The 12377-nt window shown below is 41.6% G+C and overlaps 1 protein-coding gene across 2 annotated transcripts in view; it reads left to right on the forward strand.

Moving 5' to 3' along the window:
* The first annotated feature begins 569 nt into the window (after positions 1 to 569).
* PLPPR5 (phospholipid phosphatase related 5) overlaps positions 570 to 12377 on the forward strand; it is a 44548-nt gene continuing 32740 nt past the window's right edge. For both annotated transcript variants that reach the window (XM_027740797.2, XM_039378353.1), the window contains exon 1: positions 570 to 882. In XM_027740797.2, the coding sequence (XP_027596598.1) occupies positions 652 to 882 (231 nt within the window). In that variant the 5' untranslated portion in view covers positions 570 to 651. The remainder of the gene's footprint in view (positions 883 to 12377) is intronic.

The following is a 12377-nucleotide window of genomic DNA, read 5'->3' on the forward strand; positions in this document are numbered from 1 at the left end:
ATGGGGGTGTTCGGTCATAGGTTGCACTCGATGATCTCAGAGGTCTTTTCCAACCTAACTGATTCTGTGATTCCATGTTGAGACCTTTACCACTCCGGCGAACAGTGGCGATCCCTTTGCCTGCCCGGCCCCGTCCGAGCTGCGGCTGTTGGCCGTGTCGGGGCCGCTTCCCGGCGCCTCCGTGCCGGGTGCGGGCCGGGCCGGCAAACACCTGCGGGAGCTGCTCTGCCCGTGTACGCCCGTCGTACAGGTCTGAGTGGGTGTAGAGAGGGACCCAGGTGCTCCCGCCCCGTAGGAGGGGTTCCCTTGCTAATCACGGCCGAGCCGTCCCGGGGCCGGGGAACCCCCAGATTGATCCTCCCCGCCGGGTCCGGGTCCGGCACGGCTGCCGCTCCGCGGGCGGGGCGGGGCGGAGCCGCCCCCCGTCGCCGCCGCGCTCCGCCCGCCCCCCGCACGAGCCGCGGCCGCGCTGGAGCCGGTGCCGGAGCGGCGGCCGGGCCCCGCCTGCCCTGCCCTGGCCGCGCTCCCCGCCGGGCCGACCGCGCTCCCGGCCGCCGCTGAGCCGCCCCCGCCCGCGGTGGATGCCGGCGGGGAGCGGGCGGAGCGCGCCGCCGGGGAGCGGGGCTGCCGCGGCCGCCGGAGCCCACGTACATGCGAGTGCCCCCTCCGCTCACCAGCATGCTTTACTTCCAGATGGTGATCATGGCAGGGACCGTGATGCTGGCTTATTACTTCGAATACACGGACACCTTCACCGTCAACGTGCAAGGCTTCTTCTGCTACGAGGGCGCGTACCGAAAGCCCTACCCGGGCCCGGAGGACCGCAGCGCCGTGCCGCCGGTGCTGCTCTACTCGCTGACCGCAGGAGTGCCCGTGCTGGTGGTAAGCAGGGGCCGCCCGCGCCCCCGCTCTGGCGACTTGTTGGGCTGGACCGGACCGGGCCGGGGCGGGCCGCGGGTCCGGCCGGAGCGGCGCCGCCGGCGGGGTGTGCCCGGCGGGCGGGGACCCTCCGCGCCCCCGGGGGGCAGCGCCCCCGGCCCCAGCCCTGCCCCACCGCTGCCCACCCGCGCCCCTGAAGTTTATTTTTAGCTCCGGTTTATGTAACTGCCAGTGCTTCTATTACCAGCCCCGTGCGACTCCTTTTGGTAAAAATAATCTATTATTTTTCGAAACGCCTGTCGGTTGCAGGTGTGTGGGCAACCTGGGGGAAACTCGCTTGTCAGCAACCGCTTACTGATGTGTCATCCGGTACTAATGAGAAAAACCCTCTGTCAGTTTTGGTTTTGGAAAGTAACTGATATATGCAAGGAACAGGGAGCAGTTATACTTGATTTAGTTGTCTCCATATGTCACAGTTACTGATGTGTGTGCATACGAAACCTGTGTGTCTCTAATTGAACATGATCTTCTATCAATCAGTTCTAAACAGGTGTGTCTAAAAAGAGATTTATTTCATTGATTTTTCTTTGCATTTCCTTTTTTTTTTTAAAACAGCTAAAAGGGAAAATCAGTGATATGTCTTCCGTTCAAGCTGTTGTGGGTATCGTTGTGTTGTCAGATAAGGAGGGCATTAGCATTATTTAGTGATCCCTGACCATACTGTGGAGCAAAGAGTGAGAGGGGAATATTTAACCATTGGAGGTGGATCCTATATAGACTCACCAGGTGCATGCATAGTTACACATAAAGTCCTTGTAAAGAGTTTATTTTGATCAACTATAAGCATTAGAATAATAAAAAAATACAATAAGAAGAGGCTTTTTAAGATAGTAATTATTTGTTTCACAGATTATATTTTCAGGAAAATATGAAAAACCTAGGAAGATAAAAAGCTTCATCATGGTGATGCTATGGTAATCCCAGACACAATTCCTGCATTGTAGCACCATGAGGTCTCAGATGGTATCCAACATAAAATCTTTTAGAGGATCAGCCTTAGTATTTGAGACTTTGTTCAGTTTTTTTGTTTGGTTGGGGTTTTTTTGCTAGGGATTGAACCTCATCATTTGGCAAAACAGGTCATGTAGTCTTTTGGTTTTGTTGTTCTTTTGATTTTACTGTCAAGTACTTTACCATTTTATTTTCCTGTTTGTTTGCTCTTTTGAACCCCCAAATGCTGTTGAGATTTGAAAGGGAAGAGATTTTTTACTGGTTGTTGGGGATGTTTTCCTTTTGTTGGCCTGTGATGTTTGTTTTGCTTTTAATTCTATTTCCTTTGTTTGGCTCAGGAAGTTATAAAAATTATGTCAGATTTATGTTGAGCATCAGTTTTTCCTAATATGTGTCAGAAAAATGGATTGATAGTTTCCATTCATTTCCTAGGTGCTAGATGATTAGATGAGAAATCGCCATGACATTTTGGGTTGGCAGTCTTATAATTAGCCTTGCTAAAAAGCTAATAATAGTATTTAATGATACTTAACTGTGCTTCCTTTCCCAGTCACCAGTCTTTTGGGCAAATGACATGCTTTGGGATGTCAGGGCATGGAAAACCACATTCTAGGTGCCTGTGTTGTACTTTTTAAAAAATATTTTTATTTAATTATATTACATGGAGAATTCAGCTCCTGGGAATTTCATGACTTCAACAGCATTAAATCTAATAATTAATTTTATTAAATGAAGGCAACATTTTTCAGTCTTTGGACAGAATTCTGTTCTGATTTGCCTTGGGCAACCCTCCTGGATTTTAGTGTTTACACAGGATGACACTTTTTCAGTTGTGCAGAATATGCACATTGTCTTTGCTTGTTCTTTTCATTGAAAGAAGTGGTGAAGGTAGTATTTCTTCACCAAAGAAACTTGTATGTTTTCAGCTGTGGTTGAAGTTTCTTCCCAAGATTTCAGAGATTAATTAGATTGCCTTCTATTTAATTTGTTTCTCGTCTATGACAGTTTGTACATACGTGTTCTGTAGTTTTTTTCTGTAAATGAAATATAAAAATGAATCATTTAACAAAGCTAAATTTCTGTCTGTAAAGATAAAAATGTAGACCAGTGAAGAAAATGGATTTCTACAAATGCAATTGTACTATTCTTTTTCAAAATCATGATTGTCCTCAAATACAGCATACTAAATACCATGATTTATGAGTTTTTAAAAAAATCCTTTTTGCTGTTTCTGGAGTTTTGAGATAGAGCAACAAAGTCTTTACCTTGGTGTTTGCAGCAGCCGAGTTTTTTTGAGGCATGGGACTTGTGAATTGGAGCCATAGAGTGCTTCAAGGTAAGCCTGGTTCTCTTAAAGTGACTCAATTAATGGCTTCATTGCATGGAGTTTTAATGAAGTTGCTCAAAAGTCAGATGAGTTTTCCCAATGACTTTCCTCTTTCCACATGTCTGCTATTAGAAAAGTGGAAAAGTAAAGCACCAGTAGCTGGATCTGTCTTGATAAGCAGCTCATCAGCAGTGGGTCTCCTGGGGCTGTGAGGCTGTCACATGGCTGCTCATCCAAAACTCCAGTGTTACATCAGACATGCTGTAGCAGATCTCAGTGTCAAGCCGTGAGGTTGAGCTGAGTGTCTGGTCACAGGGCAGCAACATGCATATGCTGAGCTGTGAATATCAAGCTGTGTCCTTTGACAAGGATGTATTGTGAGCCCTGCGCTAATCATGGGAACTTTCAGGTTAGTCTTCAAAGTGCTACTTCCTGCTAGTGCATTTGTGCAGCCGTAGTACAGCATTGCTGCCATGCCTGAGTCCATCTGCTTCCCCGTTCCCATCTGCCCCCATGCTATCCAAGGACGGATGCAGCTGGCTGTCAAGGCACAGGTGCTCAGGAGTCTGATCTGGGAAAATGTAGTCCCAAGGTAGAAGCAGACTGCTAGCTCTACTGCAGTGCTTGGCTTGCAAGTGCTCTAGCATAGGAAGGGGAAACTGCCTGAAGGAAGGAGATTTCCTGCTCTGCACTTGGTGCTTACTGGGTGTGTATATCTACAGCCTTTGGTCAAGTAATTACAATGTATTTACCAAGCGTTTGGTCAGCCCTGAATTGGTCGGGCAGTTGGACTAGCTTTTGTGTAGGTTTCATGAAATAAAGCAGGATACAGTAGAATGTTGGTTTTGTGTGGGTTATCTCTAAAGGGTGTATGCACCGTTTCTTATCTGTCAAATCTGTAGTTTTTGAGTTCTTCCACTGGAGAATTTTGAGGGCCCAAAAGATTGGGTTTGTTTTTTAAAAAAAGTCTGAAAACAACTGCAGTTTAACATAAAGTATATGGCCCAGTCTGATGTAAGACTTTTATTTGTTGAAGGTCTCCTAAGTCATACTTTTACGCACAAGCAAAGTAATGCCTTGAGTAGATGTGTTTGCATAAGGAGCATTAGGCACACTATCAGTAAAATGTGGCTGAGGTGGAAATTGCAATCAGAAGAATGGAAAAGCCGTTAAGTCTGAGATTCTAGGAGGGAAGGATGAGACTTGGGCAGAGTCAGTGCCCCTGTGGGCTCCCCTCCTCCCTTCCTCCTGTTTGTCTTTGTTACTTAGTTGAAACAGTACTGCTGGCTCTGTGCTCCCGTGCTTTTACTGTCCATAGCAGTAATATCCTGAAATCTCTGGTATACTGAGAAATTCACAATACGAGGTTTGGTTTTTTCTTTTTTCCTTTTTTTTTTCCCCTAATTTTTATCTTTAAGTCAAATGTGGAGGTGACAAGAAATAGACTCTTGAGTCTATTCAAATATGTAATAAGCATAAAACTGCTAGCTGAGAGCTCAGTGCTATTTAAGCCATTTCCCAAAGTGCCAGTTCTTGCTCAGTGGGCTGGTTGCTTTTTTAAACTTCTGACAGATGTAGCTTGGGAAATACGCGTCAGTCTAATCCTTTAGCTTCCAGTAGAATTGATTTGTAGAATGGTGAGGCTAGTGTCTCATGTTTTCAGAATCAATAGAGTGATCAGTTCTGCATTATTTCTTTCTGGTAGATCTGCATAATTTTGACCTCTTTAAAATACTAATAACTGCACTCAAGGATTCTTGTTGATTCTGCATGCTAATGTGGATCACTTAAAATATCAAAGCTGTTGAAGCAATAGATGGTGTAAAACTCAATATATTGGACCTAAGACGTATGCTGACTGTCATATAAAAGCCAGGAGGAGATAATGACACATTTTCATTAAGATATGTAAACAGTTTTGTTATGCAAATGTTGTTTGTTTTTTATTTTGAAGTAACAAATGGATGACCGCAGTACTTATTCATAAAATATGCACTTCTGTTTGCCTCAGTGAATTCCTACCATATTCATATTTTTCTCTGTAAACCAATTAAGAGTAATTTGTTTTGGGATAATCCTTTTAATGTTATCACCGAAAAAATATCTGCCATTTAGATGTTAACTATTGTATTCTCTTTTTTTTTTTTTAGTAGACTGGAGGAATCTTTAGATTTACATCCTTTCCTTGTTTGGGATGTGCCAAAAATCAGGCATTCTGCCTTCAGCTTAGCTTTAATTAGTAACTTTTTCCATTCTTTTGAGGAAGAAATTTTGAATCCTGGCAAAAAAAGACTGTAAAGTGAGATGCAATTTCACTGGTTTTGTATCAAATTTATTGTACCCTGATGCTTAAGAAAAACAAGATCATTCTGTGAAAATTGAAAAAGAGAAGCTGCTTTTTGAAGGATCAGCACAAGCTTCGTAAGTCTCCTTTCTTCTTCAATGTCTTTGCTGATCTTTTAATACTTCCACGTCCACATAGCTCAAGAGTAGTTGAATATACAGAGCCCTGAAGGAGATGCACCACTTGATTCCAGCACATAGATCTAGCTGATGTGATTGGGCATGCTCCCTTCTCAGTCTTTCTTTCTGAACCTACTGGTCTCTCTTTTCCTTCTCAGATCTGTGATTCTGTGTGCTGTGGCATGAGGGACTAATCAGATTTTATCAGGCTGAGTTCTCAAAATGCTCTTGGCGGAGAAGCTTTTAGTTAACCTGTAGTTCACTGAAACTATTCTACTAGTATATAACTTAGTGCTGTACATGAAAATGGGTTCTAGATTGTGATCCACTTCAGGGACATCAAAATACTGTTACCTGTTTGTTATAACTCAAGGAAAAGCACAATCTAGAATTAAAGTTCTGAAAAAAAAAATATTTCTGAAAATGTTCTCTGTAAATTTGCTGTGCCAGGAATCTGTACATTTACCTCATACCTGAGATGTTTCTTTATTCCTCACCTTAGTCACAAAAAACCCAGTATCTTCACAAATGTTTCTTCAACCTGTTTTAGGCTGACTATTTTTCTGCTTCATGGTTGATACCAAGTCACTTTTGCTTCTATGGACACTTTGGTAGTTTGGAAAGAAACCAAAGCACAGGGGCATTCCACTTTTGTGAGACTCCCACCCGGAGTACTGCATCCAGCTCTTGGCTCCCCAGCATAGGAATAACATGGACCTGCTGGAGTGATTCCAGAGGAGGGTCACAAAGAAGATCAGAGGGCTGGAATGCCTCTGCTATGAAGACAGGCTGAGAGAGCTGGGCTTGTTCAGGCTGGAGAAGAGAAGGCCGGGGGGGGGAAACCTTATAGCCCCTTCCAGTACATAAAGAGCCGAGAAGAGCTGAAGAGGGACTTTTTACAAGGGCATGTGGTGATAGAATAGGGGAAGAATGGCTTTAAATGAAAGGAGGTAGGTTTAGATTAGGCATTAGGAAGAAATTCTTTTCTATGAGGGTGGTGAGACAGTGGAACAGGTTACCCAGAGACTCTGTGAATGCCCCATCCCTGGAATTGTTCAAGACCAGGTTGGATGAGCAACCAGGCTTTGAGCAACCTAGTTGCAAGGGGTAGGAACTAGATGATCTTTAATGGTCCCTTCCAACCAAGGCCATTCTATGGTTCCATGAATCGAATAGACTTTTCTCCTGATCTGCTACTTGAAGGAGAAGTGGCCTCTGTGCATCCTGAAGGAGACTAAAAGTATTTTGTCATTTCTGCCAGAAACAAATCAAGGAAGCTTGATAAATAATGCAAGGATGAGCAGTTGCCAGCAGCTCTGTGTTACAGGGCAAAAAATCCTAAGTGTATGTAGCAAGGTAGTCAAGTTTTCATCTTTACAACTTCTAGGGCAAGTTGGAGGAATCGCCCAGCAAGGTGTACAGTCTATCCTAGCGTTCTTTTCTGGAAACAGTGAATTTTTTTGTGCTAGGTAGCTGCAGTATTTGAACATCTTCTGGTGCTTTTGATATGATAATGCTGATACAACAGAAGATTACAGTTTTACACCCAGAGAAATATGAATTGGGTAGACTAAGCAGCCTCTGAAGTCAAATGGAAATGGTTTTATTTGTGTGAGACTCTCTTTAGCTTCTTGATATATAACCTATTTCAATAATACTGCAATTATTAGCTTTGATTAGCTAAAGCTTTTTAGCTTTGTGTGCCTTTTTCTTGCTGATACATTTGTCAGCTGTTAAAACTTTACATGAGTAAGGAATTGCCAGAATAATTTGATTGCTCTGTGGTCAGGTTGTTCTTGTAAGGGTCCATCTGATCTGTGTCATCATATTTCTGCTTCAACCTGTATGCACAGCTGCAACTACTTTCCTTGATAGTTTTCTTCTTCTGTTCTCAGGTGGTTGTGGGGAAGATAGATAAAACTAGCAGCTTTTTCTTTTTTTTTTTTTTTTTTAAGTTGCAAAATGCTAGGGACTTGAGAAAAACACTTTTTTGAAAGGGGGAATTGCCCTTTTCTGGAGTGGGGGAACGCAGGAGATGTTTAAAACAAAGAGATAATTTATATCATGCTCTTCCTTTGTGAATGGATAATTGCTTTGCAACTTTACTTAAGAATAAAAAAATAAATTGCACTATTAAGGTCTGCAGTAACTTTGTGTACCAGATGTTGGTATTGGCCTGTTGGGACACATCGTAAGACAAATACATGATTTGATAATCTGATGCTGGTTTTATCTCAGCATAAAACCACTAATCCAACAGAGCTGTAACCAGGAGAAACAATTAAAAACTCAGAACCATTGTGGATTTTCTTAGGAATTTTCTTTATCTGTCCATCTTCTTGTGATGTGATGGGTTGCGTGAGCAGCGCCTGCAGAAGTTATGTTTGTACTTCCAATTGAGTGTATTTCTGCTGTGCTTAGTATGCATGCGATTTACAAACACTAACAAGATTGAGGCCATATGCTTCATCCTTTGATGGGCTCCCTGGAAGTAAAGTGGCAAGCAGATGTGAACAAGGCAGACAGGGTTCTGTTTGCAACAGCTGAATGCTTGTCTGTCCTACAAAGGATGTACTTACATTTAAGTGAGAAATTTATAATCCAACTAATCCTGTCCGATGAAGGAATTTGTATGCGTTGTTTGTAATCTGAAATAGCAGGCTTGAAGTAATAATCAGTTTTTCAGCTAAACAGTTCTTGCTCATTGTACATCCTGCAAGATTGAGGAGATGGGTGTCTATATGATACATAATAAATGACAGCCAAAGTAGAATTGTAAGTAGCTTTATCTGTTTTTTCAGCCTTAAAAGCAGTGTAATGTTTAAAAAGCTTTATATGCTCTTGCAGCATCTCATAGAAGTGCGTGACGGCCCAGCTTTAATCATGAATGGTTTTTATTTAGAGGAGTTGTGGTAACCTCATAGATTGCAAATAAAAAGTCCAGCTAAAGTGGATATGCCATATCTCTGGCATTCAAAAAGCATGTGCATGTGACATGCTATTTTAATAAGAATTATCTGTTGAAAACATAGTCCTTTGTATTCACATATAGTACTGACAAGGTGTTCAAAGAATGACTAGGAAAGCAAAAGTTCTAACACTTGCTACCTCTGATGGGCAACCTGGCTTTACTAAGATAACTTCTGTTTACCTGTGGGTCAGAATATATTAATTTTCAATGTAAAGCACTAAGAAATAAGCAATAGAAAAATTATTGTATATATTAAGACTTTTTAAAATCCACTATTAATGTAACAAATTGTTCAGCTTCAAAATTGATTCTTAATTCTGGCTGCCATTTCCTGGGGTATGAGGCACCATAAAAACCCTTCTGGTTATACTGGATGAAAACTCAGTAGGTTGTAGATTCCACTTCTGCTTATCGTTCTGGACAACATACAGTTACCTGTAATTCTGTGTGTATTGTATAATTGTATCATAGTTATCCTCTGTCTAAATTATTATACTTTGTATATTAAATGAGAATTTAATTAAACCTATATACTTCTTGATGTACAGCCAATTATATAAATGCAGTATAGCTATGTTTTAAGGGCTTTTTTCTCTACAAATAGTATTTTTCCTTTTCTGCTGGTATTACTTCTTCCTTCTCAGCCGTGTAGGGTTAAAGAGAATGTATGAAGGCATTCAGAGTTTTTAGTTTTCTAAATAATAATTAAGGGAAAAAGCAGCTATGAAGAGCATTTCAGCTCAACAGTATTCTGCTATTCTCATTTAATTTTTTCTTTCTCTATGTAGCATTTTGAAACACCTGTTGTTTTAGGTTGGTAGGGTCATCCTGTCTCTAAAAAGGATCAGAGTCATAAATTTTGGTTTTTTATCAGTCAAATTCTGAACAATAGTATGAGGATTTCTTTGATCAATGTATAGTTTACCTCATTATAAATCGAGTATTAAATATTAGAATCAGTAAGTGGAACTCAGCTTCCTAGTCTAGTTATTTTGGTTAGTAATAAGGATTTCTGTGACCTGTCTGTAGCAATTTAGGGCTCAGACATGACTGAATTAATTCTGCTTAAAGATTTCTTAGTCATGGGTCAGCTGAGCTGCAGTAACCAATGACATGCAACTTGCAGGCTGTGGGGAGCATGAGGTGAAATATTTGAGCTTGACCTGCTTTAATTAAGAGTTAGACCAATATATGTTACTTTTTAGTATTTTGCACAGTGGGTGCACAGCCTGTCCGTGATGGGGCTCTGCTGACAAGTGGGGACCTCATATGGTCAAACAGCTCCGGCTGATGTCTGACCTCCCCAGGTGCAAGTCTGTGCATAAATTCATCTCTATGCAGACCAATGTGTGGATGTGCCTGAGCTTCAGCACATACTTAATAGTACTTTGATCATACTTAACGTAGATTGAGCTTGATGTCCAGAGCCTTTTCACTGTTCAATTTCTGCCTCTCCTGTTCCTGTGAGGAGTGTCCTTGGACCTCTTGGGGTGTATCAGGGCTTTGCCATGAGACCAGGCTTGAGGCTGCTGCCATCATGCATTCAAACTGCACAGACATGAGTCTGAGCATCCAAGAGGCCCGAGGGAGCAAAAGGGAGCTTATGCTGCATTATGCTGTAGTCCACAAGCACATTCAGTGTGATGGTGTGAGGACAGTCCGGCTGTTGGGATGGTCCCCTTTGCCAAGTGCTCACGCTTGACTGAAGTCAACACTTCAGTCAGTCATGGGAACTCTTTCCAGAGCATTTAGCAAAGGCAGATTAGGTTTGTAGGCAGACTGACCTTGGGGCATGTGAGTGTTTTGGGGATGTCTGCAGCTGGCAGAATGAACGTACAGAGCTGGGTTGTGAGCTCTATCAGGCTTTGCCTCGATAAGGGAATCTGACCACTTAAGCAGGAGGGACATCTAGCCTTTACTGCCTAGCTGTCGAGTGGTAGTTGTGAAATTAGGCTTCTCTGTAAAGCATTAGAAGATTTGTGCATGAAAAGAATTATACAGGAGCTAGATACGTACTCATTGTTATTTAATTATCTTGGTATTGATGGAGTTTAATCACACGCTTCTGTGCTACTTGAAATCACAAGGCTTTCCCGAGGTGGAATACTATATGTGAGTGTGTGGTGCTACTAGAGTCTTTTTACGGAACCACATTTATTTTCGTAGTTAATATTGCAGTTTTACTTGGTATTTCTTTTGCTTATGAATTGACTGTGATCGCTGTGTGGTTAGAATTAGAAGGAAATCGTAAAGTGGAGACTATTTCTTTAAAAAAATAAACTTATTTACATATGCAAGTGTGCACATGTGCTGCCAGAAAAATAGTCATATTTACCTGGTTGACTTGTATCCATAGTTTAGTTTATGTGTACCTTTAACTTTGAATGCTGATGGCAAAAAAAGTCACGCCTGAAAGAATTAGTTCATTACATCAGAATGCTTAAATTATTATCATATCACCAGATCTGTGCAAGCACCTCTCAAGGCAGCATACTTTGAATTTCTTTTCTAGTAATTTAAGTTGCTCGAATAATGAGAGATTGCATCCAACATTGATTTAAAAATACATGCTCGTACATTTACATAACAAATATGTATTTTATCTAGTACCCCTTTATTGTCTTCACAGAGAAGACCAAAAGCCAGCTCTTATAAAGTCTGCCTTGAAGACAGTCAGTGTCAAAGCTTCACAAGATCAAAAATTTTCAGATAGACATTCATCCTTAAAATGCTTCTCTCACCACTTGAACTTTTTTCCAAGATTTTTGATAAAGCAGCAACATGTTTACTAATATTTTACCGATCTATGCAAAGGAGGTGATCCTTGTTAAGGTGAAGCATTTTGCACTACTTTATAAGTGGAAGGAGATACAGTGACATAATGAAGAAGAGTAGCAGGGCTTACTTTGGCCAGTAGACTTTGCAATTAGTTTTCAGAATACCAGTGCATGCCTTAAAGGGCTGTTTTTATGCTCTGCTGTCTTCACAGCAAAGTATACAATCTCCTCTCTGTCTTGCAGGCATTTCCTGTACTAGGAAATTTTTGCTAAAATTTCCCACTCTTGCTGCTCCTGTTTCAGCTCATTGGCTGCTGTGCTAATGAGGGCACTTGGGACTTCCTCTTAATTCAAGCACTGCATTGTGTAAACTCCTAATCAGGGTCAGACAACATAGTGTTGCCAGCTGCACATCTGCAGCCATCTGGATTTGTAGCAGGAGCACTAAAATAGACATTGTGTAGCAGAGTTGAAAGAGTGACAAAAGTGGTGCAAATCATATTTGCAGAAAACTATGAAGAAAATGCCCCATATTTGGTCTGTAGGACATACAGTATCATTACTGAAAAGGTCTTTCTACATATATGTGTATCAAATAAAGACAAATGGGATATACTACTGCTATGCAACGTTGTGTGAAAAAGCTAGCTGGCTAACAATGCACTCCCATTGCATTGTTAAGAGCAGTGGTAAGTAATTATTAAAGCCTCTGGTGCTCATAAACAGGCCTCTGCCTCCACTTTGATGACTTCATTAAGATTCTGTTTCTAATAAACATCACTTCAGAATCTTAATTTATTATAATAACATTCTCAAGGAGAAATAACTGCACACTGAAGTTACAGCTTTCAGGTCTGAGGAAGGAGATGCAGGGGAATGGTCACACATTGTTTCATATCTGGGCTTACTAGTTGTTTGAGGTGAGTCTAGAAGAGGGACTTCTGATCTG

This window comes from Pipra filicauda, unplaced genomic scaffold (genome assembly GCF_003945595.2).
Source record: "Pipra filicauda isolate LSUMZ 115617 unplaced genomic scaffold, ASM394559v2 scaffold135_size2527700_pilon, whole genome shotgun sequence".
Lineage (NCBI taxonomy): Eukaryota > Metazoa > Chordata > Aves > Passeriformes > Pipridae > Pipra > Pipra filicauda.